Raw genomic sequence first — 18,185 nt, 5'->3', positions numbered from 1 at the left:
TATGCTTTTTTATGACTCCCTTCGACAGTTTCAAGTGATTCTTGTGTATCGATAGCCAAAAACTTTGAAAAATGCAAAAATAAAAGTTTTCCGCTTAAAATTCTTATCGCGTTTATCACACTCAATTTATTTCGTTAAACTTTCACGTTTCCTTAAGTTTTCTTATAAAAAATGAAAATGAAACAAAAAATCTGAATATTTATGGTTTTAACTGCATTAAATTATCATAATTCTTCTTATTTTATTTTTTCCGTGATGACTAACTTGAAAACTACTTTATAAATAGCCAATTGATGAAAACAATAAAAGTTTTCGATGGTTTCTGCTAATATTTCATACATTTTATTGCATTGGCAACATCGTCGCCTTGTTATTTTAAAGAATTCCACGAATATTGTTATTGCAAGCATCGGAATTTTCGTTTTTCAGTCAATTCTTTTTATGTATTTTTTTGTTGCTTCGGTTTTCTCTGTTTTATGCGATTATCTTATTTCTATCGGCTCGGTTTCACATCGACTTGTTTTTCCACGTTTTTTTTTTCTTCTTGTGCTTGCTTTTCATGCATTGCAAGCGGAAACTGCTCGCCAATTTTAGTCCTCTTTGCGCCGGCGTTTCGCCTGACATCTTATTAGCAATAATGGCGCACGTCCACCGTTTTTATTGTTTTATTATGCACGGACGCCGAAATCATTGCCTGTGATTTCTTTCGCTGATCTGCTTTCATACTTGCAAGAAGATATATTTATTTTATTCAAGGATTTTTGAAATATTAGATTTTATTAGTTTTGTCTGCGATTTCATCGTAGAATTTAATAAAAGTAATTATTTTCTTGTTTCTGAGACGTATTATGAGCTGAATACGATGAAAAGATTATGAATTTTATTTTAAATGAAAGAGAAAAGCTAATAATGTAGTTTAGCGCCATCTAGGGTTGAGTTATATAACTATAACTACGATTTAATCTCGATATAAACTTTTATTCCATATTTTACGCCTAGTTAAATTTTTACAACAAAAAGTAGTCTATTTTATTTTCCATTGTCAAAATTATTTTTATACCAAAATTTATAAAAATCACATGAGTGGTTTTCACTTGAAAGCAGAACAAACATACAAACTGACATTTACATGTATAAAATCAGTTGTCTAGTACATTTTATATAAAAATATTAAAATAATAAACTTTTTTAACTTAATTACAAGTGAAATAAAAGTATTTTTATTGCAAAATTTTAATTAGTCTAATTTTAAAGTGAATTTCCAAGAAATCTCTTCATAAAACCTAAAAGTAGGTTAAATATAAAGCAGATTCTCCCTCGAAACGCAGAATTAAAGTTTTATTCCCGTTCGATTTAATTTTTATCCCAACTCTTTCGCGGTTGCAGTCGAGCGCGGATCGTAAAATAAAGTTCGCTTAATTTCGCATCAAGTTTGACAAGTTTAACGACTGAAAAAAGATCTACACAACCGAATTAATTGAACAGAACTTTCCGCGCGCAACCAGCAACAACAAAAAAAATACGCAAAGAAATTAGCAATACGTTTAACTCAAAGAATTACGCACAAAAAATAAATTTCTTTTGAAAAAAAATTAATTGAAACACAAATTGCTTGGAAATTCTTCGACTTTATTTAAATTTCGCTTCTTTCAGTTAAAAAAGGGAAAACATTAACAATTTCTTATGAAAAGTACGTTTTTCACTTATTTTCTTATCATTTTCCGAATGTTTTTTGTTTATTTTTGGCAAGCAGCAACAAGTTTTCAAAATAAACGCCGAAAAAAAATTCTGTCATTCGGAGAATCGCGTGACTTTCGCTTCGTCTTGAGAAAACAGATCCCAAAAGATAAGATAAAACACAACGTGTATAAACAAGGCAATAAAAACTGCTCGAAATGCCTGCCTGAATCCTGGAACGCAGGAAGGATGGCATTTTACAGACGATAAGCGTTGGAAACGCCCCAGGAAGACAAAAAACACAGAAACGTGTTGAAAAATGTAAAATACGCGCTACCAACAGACAGATTCTTAAGTTTTATTTGTTTACCAGTTATAAGCCAAGCCTGCAGCCATTTTTTTCATCGCTTTACAAGAACGTGTTTTAATAGTTTACACGTGGCTTCATCTGGACGCGCAAACAATGAAAAAATGCGAAAATTGAACGCGTAAACATGTTTACACTGCAATCACACAAAATATTATGTCATACATTTCAAAGAAATATGAATTTATATTTCTTTCATTTTCAATTTCATATTAATTAAATTCAACGTTAATTAACATAAATATATTGCTACCCCATTAAAACTTTGACATACTCACCGCGTGTGGCTCCACCTTTGACTTTTTTGCCACGTGCATTAAATTACACGTCTCCCATTGCGCGCGCGGTCGGTTCATTGGCACATTTGCAAAATATTCGTGAGGGTTGTAATAAATTACGCCGTCGTCATGCTGTGACCTCTGCGTACCACTTAATTTCAATGCTTTCTTCTCGATTTTCTCTTACTTTGTGTATTTTCACTTCGTTTGCTTCGTTTTGCAATTTACAACAACTTTAGAATCGCGCGATTATTGCTTTTCCTTGGGCAGTAATAAATTTCACGTGCACTGCTATGACTTGCGAAGAGTACGTATTTTCCGGCGCATGCACAAGCAGGTTACAAATTACTTTCATAAAGCTGAAACTGGAACGTGAATTTTGTTTACTGCTGCGTTTTATGTCTGTATATTTGCTGCTTTTGTTCATTTGCATACTTTCAAGTGTTTTTTGGGTTGCATATCTTACACTTTTTGGTTACAACGGGTACCAACTTGAAATTTATTAGTTACTTTTATAGTTACTTTATTTTTAACTCAAGAAAGGTTGGTAATATTTAAAATGTTTTATTTCTTGAAAATTTCTCAAAATAGAAGATTTATTCAGTTAAAATTAAATTAAAACAAAATATATTCATGTAAGTATTAAAATAAACCCGTTTTATGCCTTGTTACACCAATTAATATGATTTTTAAGTTTTAGAAACAGTTTTTAACCTAAAAAACACCACTTTCAAGGTCATTCTAAATTAGTCTAGTTTCGGTGTGAAGCTGGAAACTCTTCCGCGAGCTTTACTCAACTCAATCTCATCCAGCTTGTTTCATCGTTAGAGCGCTCGAACGTTAGCGTTGAAATAAACATTACGAAGTGCGTTCCCGTCCGCTTGTAACTTCTGCGCGGATACAGTGTACACTCTACACTGTACACAAAACTAAAACTACTCCGCAAGACCGAGAAGGGTGGACTTTAAGCTCTCGAAGCTGCCACTGCAACTTGAACAGTAAATACCAATGTAGAGAGAGCAGCAGTTTGGATGTCCAACACACAAATCGGTAAATATATCGACTACGAGTACGACTACGACTACGGAAATGTTGTTTATCGAAAAGAATAAGGATTAACATCACGTAGAAAGATTTCCACACTTTTTCCTTCTTCTTTTTAAACTTAGGAGCAGCGATGCGAAAGCAGACGTGTTGCTACACTGATCCAATGACTGAGTGACTTACTGACTGCCGAGCTTTGCGAATCTGTGTCAGATTTTGTTGATGTTTTGCACAAACAGTTCAAACGTGTCTCGAGTCTTATCAAATCTTCCGACTACTGGTAAAGTAGTACTAGTATTTGTTGTCGTTGCACACAGCGCGAGCGTTTGTTGTGATATCCTTTCGTCCTTTACACTGTGACCCAGCTCTCACGCAGAGGAATGATGTGTTGCCTACGCTCCACAAATAGCCTTCCGGTCTTAACCACAAACGAGGAGGAAAAAATTTAAGAGCAACGTGTGCCATGTGCCATGACAAACAAGTCGATAAAAAGTCGAAAATTGCTTTGCTACAATCGCCCGGCAAGGCTTCCGCTATGTCATGTTGCTTTTTCGCAATCGAGTTATGCGCGACCCGCGGACGAATCCGCAAAAATTCAATTCGGAATGCAGGACGACGTCGAAATAAACGGATGCTTTGCAGCGATGCGGTACTGAAACGCGAGACGCTTTGTAAAGCTTTTTGCGCTGCATCATCGAATTGAAATTTATTTGTTCAGCAAATCTATGACGTCAAATTTGAACATTCGTTGAATTTATTTATTTAAAATTTATTTTCTTATTTATTTACGTAAAATAGGAACAAAAGCAAACATATTTGGTTTTTTATTTATATTTTTATATTTCTTTATATTGCTACGCAAAACTTTGAAGTATTGTTCTTAGAAATCTCTGAAGTTCTAAGAATAGACGAAACGGAATCGGGAATGTGCTAAATTTCGCACCAAATATTCCCGCATTTCCTGGTTCCTTCCGCAAAAGTCGCAAAAGTTTTACATATTCTGCTTTAGTTTAACTTTAAGTGTTAGTTTCGTGACTTTTGACTGTCGCCCAACTGAAATCGGCAGTGTAATGAGATCTTTTGCATAATATTATTAGCATGTTATAAATTTTAAGTTGAAACTTTAAGATATTAAATTCTCACGCTGCACTTTGAAGTTTTTAAAGTTTTTAAACTGCAATATTTTACTTGGGCGCTTAGATCAAGGTAAATTAAAACATCTGTTGGCAGATTAAATTATTAGCCATGAACGGGATGGTAAAGGCAAAGTTTGCTTAATATCCTGTGATCCTGTCATCATAAAGACGGCGCACTGATTAATTTCGCGCGGAATTGAAAGGGATGCGGGTTAATTCAACGCAGGAACAATTAATAACACAGATTACGTGTGTTTTAATTATTGTGTGATCAATTAATGATTGTTTTGTGGTTTTTGGCTATAAATAGTAAGAAAGTAATGAAAATTTATTATTTATTATTAATTCAGGTCTAAAAGAAGTATAAAACACGTTATTTTTGTTTAGATTATGAAATTTTATGATGAAAATGTGGTTTTGTATGTTTGTGTCGCTTTCACGAGAAAACCACTGAAGAAATATTAATAAAATTTGGTATAGACATAGTTTCGACTTAAAAAAATAATATAGGCTACTTTTTGTTGCAAAAATTAAACTTTAAGGGTGTGAAATAAGGGATGAAAGTTGATATAATGGTCTAATCATAGTTTTAGTTTTTTTAATTCGAATGTAGATGGCGCAAAAGTGCATTATTACTCATTTTCTTAAAATTAAAACATTTATAAACGTCAAAAATTGGTTTAAAATTTAAAATCGTCAAATAATTCACAAATATTGCGCAAATTATAACAAATTGCCATAATTTTGCCAATTTTAACACAAATTATGACAAAAAACCCCTTTAACCTAATTTTTTACCCCTGCTTTCTATGAAAAGCACTTCTCACGTTTTGCATTCACGATATTTTTTATCCTGAGCAATTTTCCAGCTATCTACCAATAGTCTATTCTACGCCAGCTAGTTTCGAGTGCATGCGTGGAAAATTGTCCACCACCTGCCGACGATATTGCCGCTTGCTGCATTGCTGCAAACGAGCCGACAATAAACGATAATAAACACACTCTCTTCTCACCGACGCGCCGACGTTAACTAGCTGCAAGCGGCGAAAACCCGGAAAATTTCATATTGTACCGTCGCTCGTCGAAATTTTCCAACGTGCGCATACAAAAAACCTGCGAGAAACGCTATGCATACCCAGACAAATTAATTTAATTGTGAATGAAACTTTTTTCTATTCTTTCATTCAACCACATATGTCGCATCTGGTACAATTAGAAAATGCATTTTTAATGAAAGAGATAAATTTCTGGCTTTACAACGTAGATTATGTTTAATTAAACTGAAAATTTCACAATTGTTGGATCTCTCTTTTATTATCTCTTTAAATCTTCAAGTTTTTCATTAAAAACTGTCAGCGTTGTAATTTTTTATGTTATTGTTGATATAGTTTGCATTTTGCGTGCGGATTTTAATTACTTGTCAAGAAAAATTCATTTTTCATGTGGCCACACACAAAATGATTAATAATTTTTCATTTTCATGCCGAGAAAAACATATTTTGTCAACATAGAAAATATGGCTTTGTATTTTCTGAAATATGTTGCAATATAGAAAAATATTTGAATCTTTGACCTTTGGTGGAGTCAGAGTCTTGGTCGAGAGCTTTTGTTCGCTTTGAACCACTTTGTATTGAATTAACCATTCACTCACACACAACCGGCTTGATTCACGCATGAATCTCTTTCGATTATGCACATGCCCGCCCCAGGCGCCGGCGTGCGTCAACAAAATTACCCTTATCGCCGTGGATTGAAGCAAGAGTTGAGCCAAATTAACGCACCACCAACGCAACCACCGCTGCGATAATAATCGATTGTATTGCAGATCGCATTATGAATGAATTCGGAATTTTGACTGAAGTAACACGTAAAGCCGCCAGCGGGGGGTAGATTTAAAGTTTAAATTAATTTTACGCTTGAATTTACTAAATTACCCAAGCGTAGATTTGGTAGATTCTTAGCTAAAAATTAAGTTTAATCAAACATGAAGTTTTTTAAGGCGTAAAATGCGTTCTGACCTTTGCACGAAAATAAAACGAAATTGAAAGTGCTAGAAAGAAGCCACTAAGCGACTTTCAGTGGTAATAAATAACAATTATACAAAGAAAACACCCTTAGCTATTGCAGGTCAACCCTAATGCTGTTTTCGGTGGCGCACGCTCGTGTAACATCGTTATCAAGCACCAGAATCATTATTAAGAACTCCACATTCACTTTAGGAGCTTTCCATGAGTTTCCACCGCACATCAAGCTTTAAAAACAGCTTAAAACTTTTTTATGGCAATAAAAAAACTTGCCGCAACTTTTTATGGTCAAAAATCTTATACGGGATTAAGAAATATATTCTTATTTATTCAGACACGCCAAGGTAGAAGGCAGATAATTGAAATAACATTGTTTGCTTTTTTTCTTCACGAAAAAAAACTCTGGAATGAAAAAAGAAGTTAATTTAGTTCTAAATTTAGCTACGACACACTTTGATTGGAATTTACTTTTTCTTGGACTAAAATTAACATTTTAACTACTTTTAAACATTATTTACACATTTTTGAAGTAAAAATGTTTTAGTTTTATTTTTATTTTGGATTTTTCTTCAAGGAGAAAATTGCAAAATTGAAAAATGCTTAGCATAGTTATTGCATTCTTCCGCCGTTGGCTCTTATGAAGTATATGCACATTGCACACATGTTGCCGGAGGATAAAATATAGCCGGAAAACAATCCGGCACGCAAATAATCGCTAAGCTCGCCTGCGTTACAAGCGTTCGAGCGTGTTTTCTGAATGGCGACGACGGCGACGCAAAAACCGCCCTGCAGTGGCCGGAAATAGAGCGTGAGTGATTCGAGGATTCGAGTACGGATGCACAGAACTCCTTTCAAATCCCGCAAAACGGTTTTAACTTTAGAATCCCGCACTGCACATCGGGAAACAACCAAAGTTAACAATGAAATAATAAATATTCGGAAATTTAGATTTATTGAGATAAAAATTCAACAAAAATTTAAAAAATTTTTTTTAGATATGAATTGTTTTCCCTTTTGATGGTGGCAGCAGTCACAAGCATGAATGCGTTGTTATCGCGAATTTCAGGCCACAGACGCGTCTCGTTCACAATCTGTTTGGTTTACATTACGCCCGCATCCGCGTTTGCTCTTGTATTAATCCTATTAATCATCTGACTAAACTATACTGACAGTCACTATAAAAATTCTACTCTGCAGTTTTTAAAAAACAAAGATTAAAATATTGACTTGACATCACTTTCGTCACGTTTCATCATCTCCCTTCAGCTGGAATCTGAATATATCGAGATCTAGTCACATGATTGTGGTGATCCAATCGATTTGCATGCAAATCGTTGAATGATTGAAGGCGTCGATGGGATTCCATTGCTTATAACATTCACGGTTTATTTTGAATTTTTAGCTGTCGATATTCAACCATTCAACGGGATCGGAATGTAAGCTTTGTTTGTTTCAACGAATTCACAGACATTTTTATAGTTGATTGCGCACGTTTGAATTTTTTTTTTAAGAGTTACACTTTGTTGAATTGTTTTAATTTTAATTTATTTTAATTTATTTAATTTAATTAAAATAATGAATGTGAATTAAAACATCAATATTCAGAGTAAACCTACATTTTTTGGTGGGTGTTTGTTACATTTTGGTTTTTATAATGTTTGCGTTTTGGGATTGAACGTGAGGTAGTTTCGTATATTTTATGTTGTTTTAAAAATGCAATAAAGCTGCGCTGGGTTTTTAACGAATTACGTGCACGTTGAGTTTGAATTGCATTTTCAGATAGTTGGAATGTATAAACTGTAAATAACCTTTTAAAAAGTTGCAAATTAATGAAATAAAGTGGAAAATCGAAATGTAATTTATACTTAGTTTCTAATTCAAATTAAACAATTTTAAAAGTAGGAAATTAGAATCTGAAATAAAGCATCGGTATTAATTACTTCAATGCATGTTTGTTTACTTAAATATAGGTATATCAACATAAATTGCAGGTGCAATCTGCGTGTTGAACGAAATTTAATGCAGATAAGTGCATTCTTGCGCCATCTCTTATCAAATTATAGAAATATATTGTTAACTTGTATTTATCCTTGACTTTGAATAAGCAATGCACGTTTACAATTTAAAAAATTTATATTTACGTGATTATTAGAATATATTACAACTTAAATTAAATAAATTACAAAACTCTATTTTTAACGATGCCCTCGAGTCAAAAACTGTAACTTTAAATTAAAAATTGCAGTTCATAATCACGTAACAATAGAATATTATGAAATTGTACAGTTATATTTATCTTTGGTTGACTTTACATGTACACAAACTGGCATTACTCTTTATCTCAATGTAGGCTCACTACCACTAACAAAAAAACTAAAACAAGTGATATATAAATGAACAACATGAATTCTGAATACAATTCGGCACTCGCTTCGTACTGAAACTGTCTATTTTGACTGTGCTCTTCATTAATAATGCAATTTACTTCACTACTAAAATTAGTTTGAAAATTAAATAAATATATCAACGTTTTACGGTCAAATTAAAATTTAAAATTACTTTCAAACCTGTGTTTCGACTATAAAATGAACAATAATGAAAATAATAACCGTTTTAATGGGCATTTTAGAGCACTTCATGCGCCTTTGAGTAGAGGAAAACAGGAAAATGTACGGAAATTGTAATGCATGAAGTCTAGTAATCAATAAATGCTTTTCAAACCTTCAATCCCTTCCACAAGTAGGTACTTTTAAATGCCCTAAATTAGCATTTTTTCCAAAAAAATAAAAACATAGTGTGGAAAACACCCCATTTCTTGTACACTAATTGACTTTATCAAAGTTTCTCACTGCTATATCAGAGCTGGAGTGTTTCACTACGCGATGAATGCTTTTTCAAGTTCCTAGCCCTTTTAAAAGTGCGCTAAATTGCCCTTTAAAAATAAGCATTTTTCAATCAATTTAAAAACATTGTGTACAAAACACCCTGTATCTCGTAAACTAATTGATTTTATCTAAGTTTCTCACCTCTATGTCAGAGCTAGAAGGTTCCGCTACGCGATGAATACTTTTTTAACTCCCTAGCCCTTTTGGAAGTGCGCTAAAATGCCCTTTAAAATTTAGCATTTTTCAAAAAAAATTAAATGGCTTAAAAGTGTGGAAAACACCCTGTATCTTCTGAATTAATTGACTTTCCTAAAGGTTTTCAGCCTCATACTAGAGTTCAACATACTCTCTTTACGAAGAATTTTATTTTAGCAATCTAGGACTTTTAAAAGTGTCCTAAAATGGCCTTCAAAAGTTGGCAAGTTTGTGAAAATTTGAAAACATGCTGTGGAAAACGCCCTGTATCTCGTGAACTAAACGATTTTCTTAAAGTTTTTCAACGTCATGTTAAAGTTTAAGAAACCCTCTACAATATGCATACCTTTTTAACTCTGTGTAACCCTGTGAAAGTGTCTTAAAATGCCCTTTAAATATTGCTATTTTTGACCAATAAATTTCATGTTTTGGTCGAATAACAGGATCGAACTAATTTTCCAAACAAATTTTTCGGTCGAACAACAGGGTCAAACTTTTTTCGTAAAATTTTTTTCGGCCGAAGAACAGGGTCGAACTAATTTTCCTAAAAAAAATTTCGGTCGAACAACAGGGTCGAACTTTTTTCTTAAAATTTTCCCGTGAAACCGGCGAGATTAAATTGCGATTATCTTGAGAACTAAAAGGGCTACGGAAAAAAGGACCACATATTCTTAATCCTTAAAAAATTCCCTGAAAAACGACAAAAAATGCATAAATTTTTTTGCATCGATTACTTTAGTAACTTTTTTTGCTAAAAATTATCGTTTAGGCCCTATTTGCAATTTTAATAAAGAAAATAATACAATTTGAATAGCAACAAAACATGACTTTGTTAGGGTGATTATTATCAAAGCACTTCATTTTAGAACATAATTTTATTAAGATAAAATATGTAGAATTACATGTTCTTCAATATTCAGTAACAAAAAAGTCAAATTTCCAATTTTTATTTTTTGCCTAGGATCTGATAGAGAAAACGAATAAACCAGTTTTTCTTATTTATCTTGAAAATCATTAAAGAAAAAGAAAAACGGTTTCCATATTCGTACGTAGAATTAAATTTCACATCATATAACATGTTAAAATTTACAGTTATCAACACTTATGTAATAATTAAAAATTACCAATAACTTAAAAACTAATTAAGATAGCGCAACCAAACTTGGATTAATGGATTCCTGGTATTGTTTTTCATCAGTTTGGAGAGTTTGGGGAAAATTGGAGAGGTAGTTTTATTTAATCAGTTTTGAATTTACCACCCATTTTCCGAAATATTGATGTTATCGGAAAACTGACTTCACATCTTTCATCCCCTTGGAAAACTCAATCGATTAGCGTTTTCAATTTTCTTCTAGCGTAAAAAAATATTTTGCAGCCCAAAAAGAGTCAAGTGTAACCTCTTGACTCTTTTTGAGTGGTCTTTGGTCAACTTTGGAAAATGGGAAAACTAAATCTGCCATTTTGTAGATCCTTATCACGACATGAACAAAATGAAGAAAGTTTTTTTTTAGCTTTATTACTTTCCGAGAAAATTGCGTTGGAAAAATTTTTAGGCATATGCTATTTTTAAAAGTTTTTAAACGTTATCTGGTCTAGAATTTCATACTAAGCATTACCGTGATTTCGGTTTTTGTTTATCTCTTCTAGTTCCTGAGATAATTGATTCTTAAGTCTCCATGTGAATACACGTTTTACTTATTGACATCTACAGAAAAAAACCCTTTGTGTTATTAAGTGAAAAAATGTTTAAATTTGATAATTAAGAGCCCCCTACACAATGGGGTAGTTTGTTTTTATTATTATACTACTCTTTAAAATAGCAGGCGCATCCGCCATTTTTGTCATAATTCATAACTTGTTTCAAAAAAATTAACAAATTAATTGTTTATCAATAATTATCAAAAAAGACAATTTTATGGTGCGTATGTGGTATTTTAAAACATAATTTTACATTTTACATTTTAACCATAGACATGAGCTGTTTTTCATACCAAACATTATAACTTATATTAAAATTAATTTTTTTTGTGAAACAATATAAAAATCCATTAAACTTTAATTATTTCCCTTTTTTCAGAATACATTTTATGGCCTATGCAATCGTGGCACCCCAGAAAAACGCCAACGAACATACTCAGTCTTATCAAGATGTCCACCATCAATGCGCAACTATCAACGCTCAGTCTCCGACGGCGTTCAAAACTGCGCTGGAGAAGAACAACTCTACATGATGGACCTCCAAAACGCCAACAATCCACACGGAACAAAACGCTCCAGTCTAAAACACAACGGCCACACTGGTCACACCGTCCACCATCAACACACGAATGGACACGGACACAACCACGCCGAAACAAACATAAACTCTTCAACAAACAAACCTCTTTTACAACAAAACAAAACCACATCCACAGAAGGATACCGTACAAGAGTCCACTCCCAATCCAGTAATACCACAATCGTGACAACAATCAGCAACAACTTACCATCCGATAAAAGTTACCAACCACACCTGAAGACTCTCAAAGAAACCGACAATAATAAATACTTCGTGAAGTTCTTTAAGATCTTCAACCACAACGACGAGAGTAAACCAGACCGCAAATGTAAGCAGAAGATCAAAACCAAACGAAAGCAACGCAAGGAGAAAGATAGCGGAATCGATAACGACGAGGAAGCCAATGGTAAAATGCTCGTTAACGATGATATCAGCAATTCAAGTCTACAGGACTGTGAAGAGATGGAGTATTCCAGTACAGATCTGATGAAATACATGGAGGAGGTGAATGTTGACCTCACAGTGAATTCAAACTCCGCAAATACATAGCACATGGGGCGAATCGTTGCCAGAGCAATGTTCCAAGGAAAGTCTGACATAGAAGAATGTGATGAGGTCGAAGAGAGCAAGATGACTGAAGATCTGAATTGATTCTTCAACGCATACTAAATACGTAACGTAATCAAAATCAAACTTGATACAGAAAGTATTGAGTACACTTAAATGACTTAAATCAAACATCGAGCTTGCAAACAAGTTGCATGTACGAATCTATTATAATCTAAGTGTTATGTCATTCGTAATCTGCGCCGCCATTTTGATTAATGTTACAGTGCTGCCCCCATGCTCCATCAATGTGCATTCTGCATTAAATCTGTGTCAAAATGTAATGTTTCCAAGTCAAAGTCAAATATTTATGGCCTAAGAGTAATTAATAACGTTCAGCATGTAAGATTATTTATGTCCAACTGTTATGAACGAAGAGATTAATAAATATTTTAACAAATATTCCGCAGGCGTCCACAGCACAGAGTTACAAAACTGTAAATCAAAGTTTGTACTTCATGTATATTATGCAATAAGGATATAAAAACAACTAAAAAGTAATGTATGCAACACATGTTGTTCCATATTCAATTATTTTCGCTACTAAATTATTTACAAAAATTGGTTTACACCACCAGAGACCCATCTCACAGACAAAAATCAATATTACAAAATAGAACCATTCGTAATCGAACCAACACATTATTCTGCAACCCCCAACACATTATAAATATACATCTGTTTATTTTATTGTAAAGTTTCTTAGTGTATGTGTGTGCAGCGCGTGCGCTGATTAGTCTCGCACTTAGTTTTTGTTTGTTTGGCGCAGCCATCACATTCGTGTACTCAATAACAATTACAAACGTCGGCACACGCGTCAATCGTTATCATCGTGGATCTCTTCTAGAAAAATATAAATAAAATTATCAACAGTAACAACAACGATAATAATAATCGATTGATCGGTGCCAGCAGCAGACAACAAGTTTCACCATCATTCAATCGTGATCAATACAAAATTGCAACCAAGGTACGCATGAAGTGTCAAATCAACCCTGCGGTGCAAATCGATATACGAAAATATACTAGAAAAATACATTGCATGCGTTTTTTTTTTAATCAAATAGAGTCAAAAATCAATGACAGAGCGTGATCAGGAGGCAACTTTATACAGGATTCGGAATTAAATTAAATTACCTAGCAAGAGATAGCTGGAGGTGGATGATATATATATTTTTTAGAGCTTTTTCGGTTCGGGTGTTGCCTGCTTCGCGGGTACGGCCGCCGGCGGCACGATGGGCATGCTCGACGCGGTCGGCACTTTGAATTTGTCGTTGTTTGATGTTGCACTTGTTGCCGTGCCCACGGCAGAGTCATACCCTTTTTTAGAGGCGTCGTTCGGATCCGCTGTACTCGTCTTTTTCGTTTCGTCAGCCTTGGGAGCTGCTGTGGTAGTGCTAGTGGTGGAATCAGAAGGTGTGGTTGTTGTGGGTGTAGCCACCGATGGGGGTGGTACCACACCAGCGTCAGGATGCGCGACAGCGCTCATTTTCGCTTCGATTTCGCGTTTGAGAGCTTTCTCAATCTTGTCTTCGACTTCAAGGATTTCCTCCTTGTCGAGCAGCTCCAAAAGTTCATCTACCTGCTTGGAACTTAGCTGTACATTCTCTTTACCGATAATTTCAATCACCTACAACAAAAAATGTTTTATTTTCTGCTTTTTGAGTAATAATATTAACTATACCTTAAGTACATCCTCAACTTTAATGGATCCATCCCGATCGACGTCAATTTTACTCAAAACCGTCTCGATTTGCTTCAATCGCGAATCATCAGGTACTTTTTGAATCTTCTTAATGGCCGCCATGATCTCGTCGATTTTCAGCAGCTCCTCCTCCTTGGCACCTTTAGCCACGTCCATATCCTTCTTAAGTTTTGCTTCTTTCTTCTCCAACTCACGCAACACTTCATCCATACCGCTGATCATCTTCGTCACGCGATTAAACAACCTCTTCGCTGCTTTTGTTTCTTTGATATCAGGTAACGCAGCCTTTTTCAAATCCTGTACATCTTCAGTGTAGTCAGCCATTTGCTCCTTCAACTCTTCAATCTCAGCCTTTTCAACAATCGGTTTCTTCTCCTTGGAAATCGCGTCCAGCGCGTCTTCCAAAGCCTCGACATCCTTGGTATGCAACACTTCTAACTTCGGAGGAGGTGTGTGACTTTCCTTGACAGTTGAGTGTTGTGCTACATGCGGATCTTTCACGCCTGACTCATCTGTCAATATGGGTGCAGTATCCTTGAGTAATTCTTTCTCACGGATTTGTCTCTCGGCAATCGCGAGAATATCCTCACCCAATTCCTTGCGTTCTTCCTTAATTTTCCTAGCCTCTTCCATAATAACCTCCAGTTGTACCTTGTTGTCGATTTTACCTTCACTCTCGCCAATCGCATGTTTGGTCTGTGTTACAATAGTATCCGGTAGTGCGCTGATAGTCGCTTTAAGTTTATCACTGGTAGGAATTGTCTCTGGTAACATCAATGCGCGTGAAAGTAGCAGTAAAGATGGCGGTACTTTTTCATTTAAGCTCAAATCCAACCAATCCTGAAGCTGCGCACGTAACCTCGCTTCTGTGACGCCAAATGCACGCATGCCACGTGCACGACACGCCTGTTGCACCTCCCACAAGCTGAGAGAATCCACGCCTTCTTTCTGGATCATTTTATCATCGGCTGCTAATGATCTTAACTTCATCCTCAATTGAAAACGAAGTAAATTATTAGTGCCGAGAGTCTGCACCTCAAGCACACGACAGAGTGCAACCAGTTGATTTCTTGATAGTGAATCAAGCGTGATTTCATCTTGAAACAGTTTAGAGAATTTGAGGATTTCCTCGTTGGATACTTGTTCTCCAGAGGTGCGCACCTTGTTAAACCACTCAGAGAATTCCTTCGCTTGTTGTGAATTATGGTCCTTGTGCTGCACGGACATGTCATCCAAAGTCTGCTGTAAGAATTTCGCCATTTCCAGCTTAACTTTCAAGCTCTGCTTGAGTTTATCCTCTTTCTCGGTCGCAGACTGAAAAGTGGACGGCAGCATACCAGGGAAGAATTTTATAAAAAACGGCAGCAAGAATTCCATGAAGGGTACGATGAGGAAAACAGAAAATGGTACCAGGCGGAACATGTCACCCACAGTGCGCATTAACAAGCGATATTCTCGACGTGTTAATGTGTTACCATTGAGTACTCGCCATAGTAATCCGTACGAAATTCGTATGTCAATGAAAAGCAGCCTGAATCCATGATAGTAGTGACGCAGTTCGTCCAGGACTTTATCTTTTATACTCTTTTTCACCACAGCTTTGGGAGGTGTTTCAGCTGGCACAGCAGCGGCTTCCTTTTCTGCTTTTTCTTTGATTGCCTTTACTGTTGCTTCCACTTTCGAGGAAGGCTTCAAAGGCTCATCATATCGAATCGGTGTGGTGGATATGTGGCGCACCGACAATGGTAACGTGTTAGGCCGCAGAAGGAACGAAAGTAGCGGCTGGGGTCGCGACAAAGTGTTGGATTTTGAAGCCGGGTGCTCTTTGTTGAACTCAAATGACTTGTTTAGTGATGGGCAGGTGATTACATTGCAATGCAGCGAACCTAAAGCATTTAAACAATAAAATTAGAATATTTCATGTAAATTTATCAGCACAAACATAAAACATGTAACAATAACAATGCTTTGTGTTTGCACAACATAACATCACTTCCTGCGGCCTGCCGTGTCTGCAGGAACGGCGGAATGCTAGGTTATGCAAAGCCGTGAAATGTACTCGCAATGTTTGCGCGATTCTACCCAAACGATCGGCTGTCATGCAAAATAAACTCGCGTACATCATGCACAACTTACATTTTTTTATGATGCCGTAATGTCCGTTGCGCAAATTCGGCGATCGTAGGAACACTTGCATTTTGAATCGCCCTGCTGCTGATCGCTGTTGTGTAAATTGATGTGTCCGTGTCTACGCGATGCGTTCTCTGCTCGCAATTGCCATCAACACTTGCCGAAGATGCGAGTCTGCGAGTCGCTTTCGTTGGGCGGCCGGAGGTTAGACTGATTTAGAAATTTTCCAGATAGTAAAATGTGACATCATCCCTGTCACGATCGTGTTTCGCACTGTGTCTGACGGCCTGCAGAGACGGCAAGGTGCACGAGCTGCCACACGAGAGACTCACGCTCTCGATATAGGCAACTCAATACTCAAAATAAACTGCTTTTCGTTAATATTTAAACAATAAAAGCTTTGAATGAGAATAAAATTAGGTGTGTAGATGCCAATTGAAGGTTGTTTTACTATAAAATTTAGTCTTCTTGATTGAAATACCGCATTAAATGAATAAATCAATTCATGATCAGAATTAAAACTAACAGTGACATCCAGTGACGTTTATGTAACAAACTGTTCGACGTCTCACAAGTTTTATCAAATTTAAATGTAGGTAATCAAGATTAAACTGAACAAAAATAGATATTGGTTATACAAAAACTATTAAAATACATGTACCAATCTCAAAATTTACCATTTAAACAACTAATTCGAGTTCAAAATATTCGAAAAACTAAAATGAGGTTACCAACTGTTTTTACTCTCCTCCTGCTTATACTTTCAGTAGCAGCTGATTAATGTTTGTTGTTTACATCTTGGGTCGTGCTCAAAAGCGATAAGACAGTATGTATAATAACAAATTCTAAACGTCTTAAACTTAACATTCCTCTTATTTATCATATTTTTTACGTTTTAGGTAAATAATGGTAATGCACAGAGCATTATTCACATGGTTTATTCTCCTGATATTTGTGGTGTTCCTCCTGCTGAGGCTTGAAGGAAGAATTAACTGGAACTGGTTTTTTATCTTCTTCCCAGTATGGCTCTATGACTTGGTGCTGTTCATTGATGCAATTGCCACCTTTGCAATGCATTGCAAGCATGAATCATTCAAGCGAATTATTAGCAAGAAAGATAACTATGTTATTTTTATTGTGCTGTTAAAAGTAGCAGCTCAGATATTGATATGTTTGAAGCTGGAGTATACCAGTTGGGATCTAAGCTTAATACATGTTTTACTGCCTCTCTGGTTGCTCCTGCCTATATTAATATGCAATGTTACTGTTACTTTGTATCATAAAAGTAGTCAAAGCTATAATTAAGTATTGTATTTATGTAAAATCGACTGATTAAAATTAAAACCTATTTTCTAGAAAGTTTCTGAAAATTTTAAACATCTTTTATGTGTTTTAGTCGATGTTTGTAAATAATCCTTTATGATTTGGGACAGCTTGCTGAATTCTGAAATAATGAGGAGCTGGGGACAGGGACCTGATTTATCTTGCACCAATGGAATAAATCACAACATCTTGTGCTCATATGATAAGAGTTCTTTAATAACTTACGCATCTTCCCGACCCTTTTAACCTTCTACAAGTATTCTTAAAATGGCTTACAAATCGATAATATTTTTACATTTCAAAAATTTCGCTTAGATAACAGCCTGAATCTCGTGAACTAATACACATTTTGTGAGTTTCTAAAGGCCATGTTATAGTTTATGAGACGCTCTACATGTTAATTGATAATATGAACTGCATACAACAGTAGAAACACGTGGAAACAATAATTATTGATTATAATAGTCTAAATTGTGGGACTTGTATCTGTCGCATTCATAGATAGCACTAGGATGCAATAAAAATTATAAAATCGAA

At 35.2% G+C, this 18,185-nt stretch overlaps 3 protein-coding genes across 4 annotated transcripts in view; 2 read left to right on the top strand and 1 right to left on the bottom strand.

Annotated features, from left to right (window-relative positions):
- LOC135790180 (pyrokinin-1 receptor-like) overlaps positions 1-12,892 on the top strand; it is a 35,030-nt gene extending 22,138 nt beyond the window's left edge. The window contains exon 3 of the mRNA XM_065300251.1: positions 11,684-12,892. Within this exon, the coding sequence (XP_065156323.1) occupies positions 11,684-12,433 (750 nt within the window). The 3' untranslated portion in view covers positions 12,434-12,892. The remainder of the gene's footprint in view (positions 1-11,683) is intronic.
- Positions 12,893-12,988: 96 nt separating this feature from the next.
- Letm1 (Leucine zipper and EF-hand containing transmembrane protein 1) lies at positions 12,989-16,690 on the bottom strand. Of its 2 annotated transcripts, XM_065300250.1 has the most exons (4): positions 16,332-16,690; positions 14,175-16,081; positions 13,810-14,120; positions 12,989-13,333 (listed from the first exon to the last, which is right to left on the bottom strand). In XM_065300250.1, exons 1-4 carry the CDS (start codon positions 16,390-16,392, stop codon positions 13,318-13,320), a joined length of 2,295 nt encoding a protein of 764 aa, XP_065156322.1. In that variant the 5' UTR covers positions 16,393-16,690; the 3' UTR covers positions 12,989-13,317. The 2 variants fall into 2 exon arrangements, with proteins under 2 accessions (XP_065156322.1, XP_065156321.1); XM_065300249.1 differs by lacking the exon at positions 12,989-13,333 and having other exon boundaries at positions 13,525-14,120.
- Positions 16,691-16,875: 185 nt separating this feature from the next.
- LOC135790367 (transmembrane protein 60) lies at positions 16,876-17,673 on the top strand. Its single transcript, XM_065300574.1, has 2 exons — positions 16,876-17,151; positions 17,225-17,673. Exon 2 carries the CDS (start codon positions 17,232-17,234, stop codon positions 17,628-17,630), a length of 399 nt encoding a protein of 132 aa, XP_065156646.1. The 5' UTR covers positions 16,876-17,151; positions 17,225-17,231; the 3' UTR covers positions 17,631-17,673.
- The last annotated feature ends 512 nt before the right edge of the window (positions 17,674-18,185 follow it).

The sequence above is a fragment of the Atheta coriaria genome, unplaced genomic scaffold (assembly GCF_025399875.1).
Source record: "Atheta coriaria isolate IRGN ID8LTWV9N9 unplaced genomic scaffold, Caltech_Dcor_3.1 hic_scaffold_4_pilon, whole genome shotgun sequence".
NCBI classification, from domain to species: domain Eukaryota; kingdom Metazoa; phylum Arthropoda; class Insecta; order Coleoptera; family Staphylinidae; genus Dalotia; species Dalotia coriaria.
This window is presented reverse-complemented; position numbering and strand designations above follow the sequence as displayed.

Coding starts and splice junctions, on each gene's coding strand:
- LOC135790367 (XM_065300574.1), top strand. CDS start 17,232: ATGGTAATGCACAGAGCATTATTCACATGGTTTATTCTCCTGATATTT.
- Letm1 (XM_065300249.1), bottom strand. CDS start 16,392: ATGCAAGTGTTCCTACGATCGCCGAATTTGCGCAACGGACATTACGGC. Junction 16,082..16,331: donor TTACGGCATCATAAAAAAAT/GTAAGTTGTGCA, acceptor TAAATGCTTTAG/GTTCGCTGCATTGCAATGTA. Junction 14,121..14,174: donor AAGTTGAGGATGTACTTAAG/GTATAGTTAATA, acceptor TTTTTGTTGTAG/GTGATTGAAATTATCGGTAA.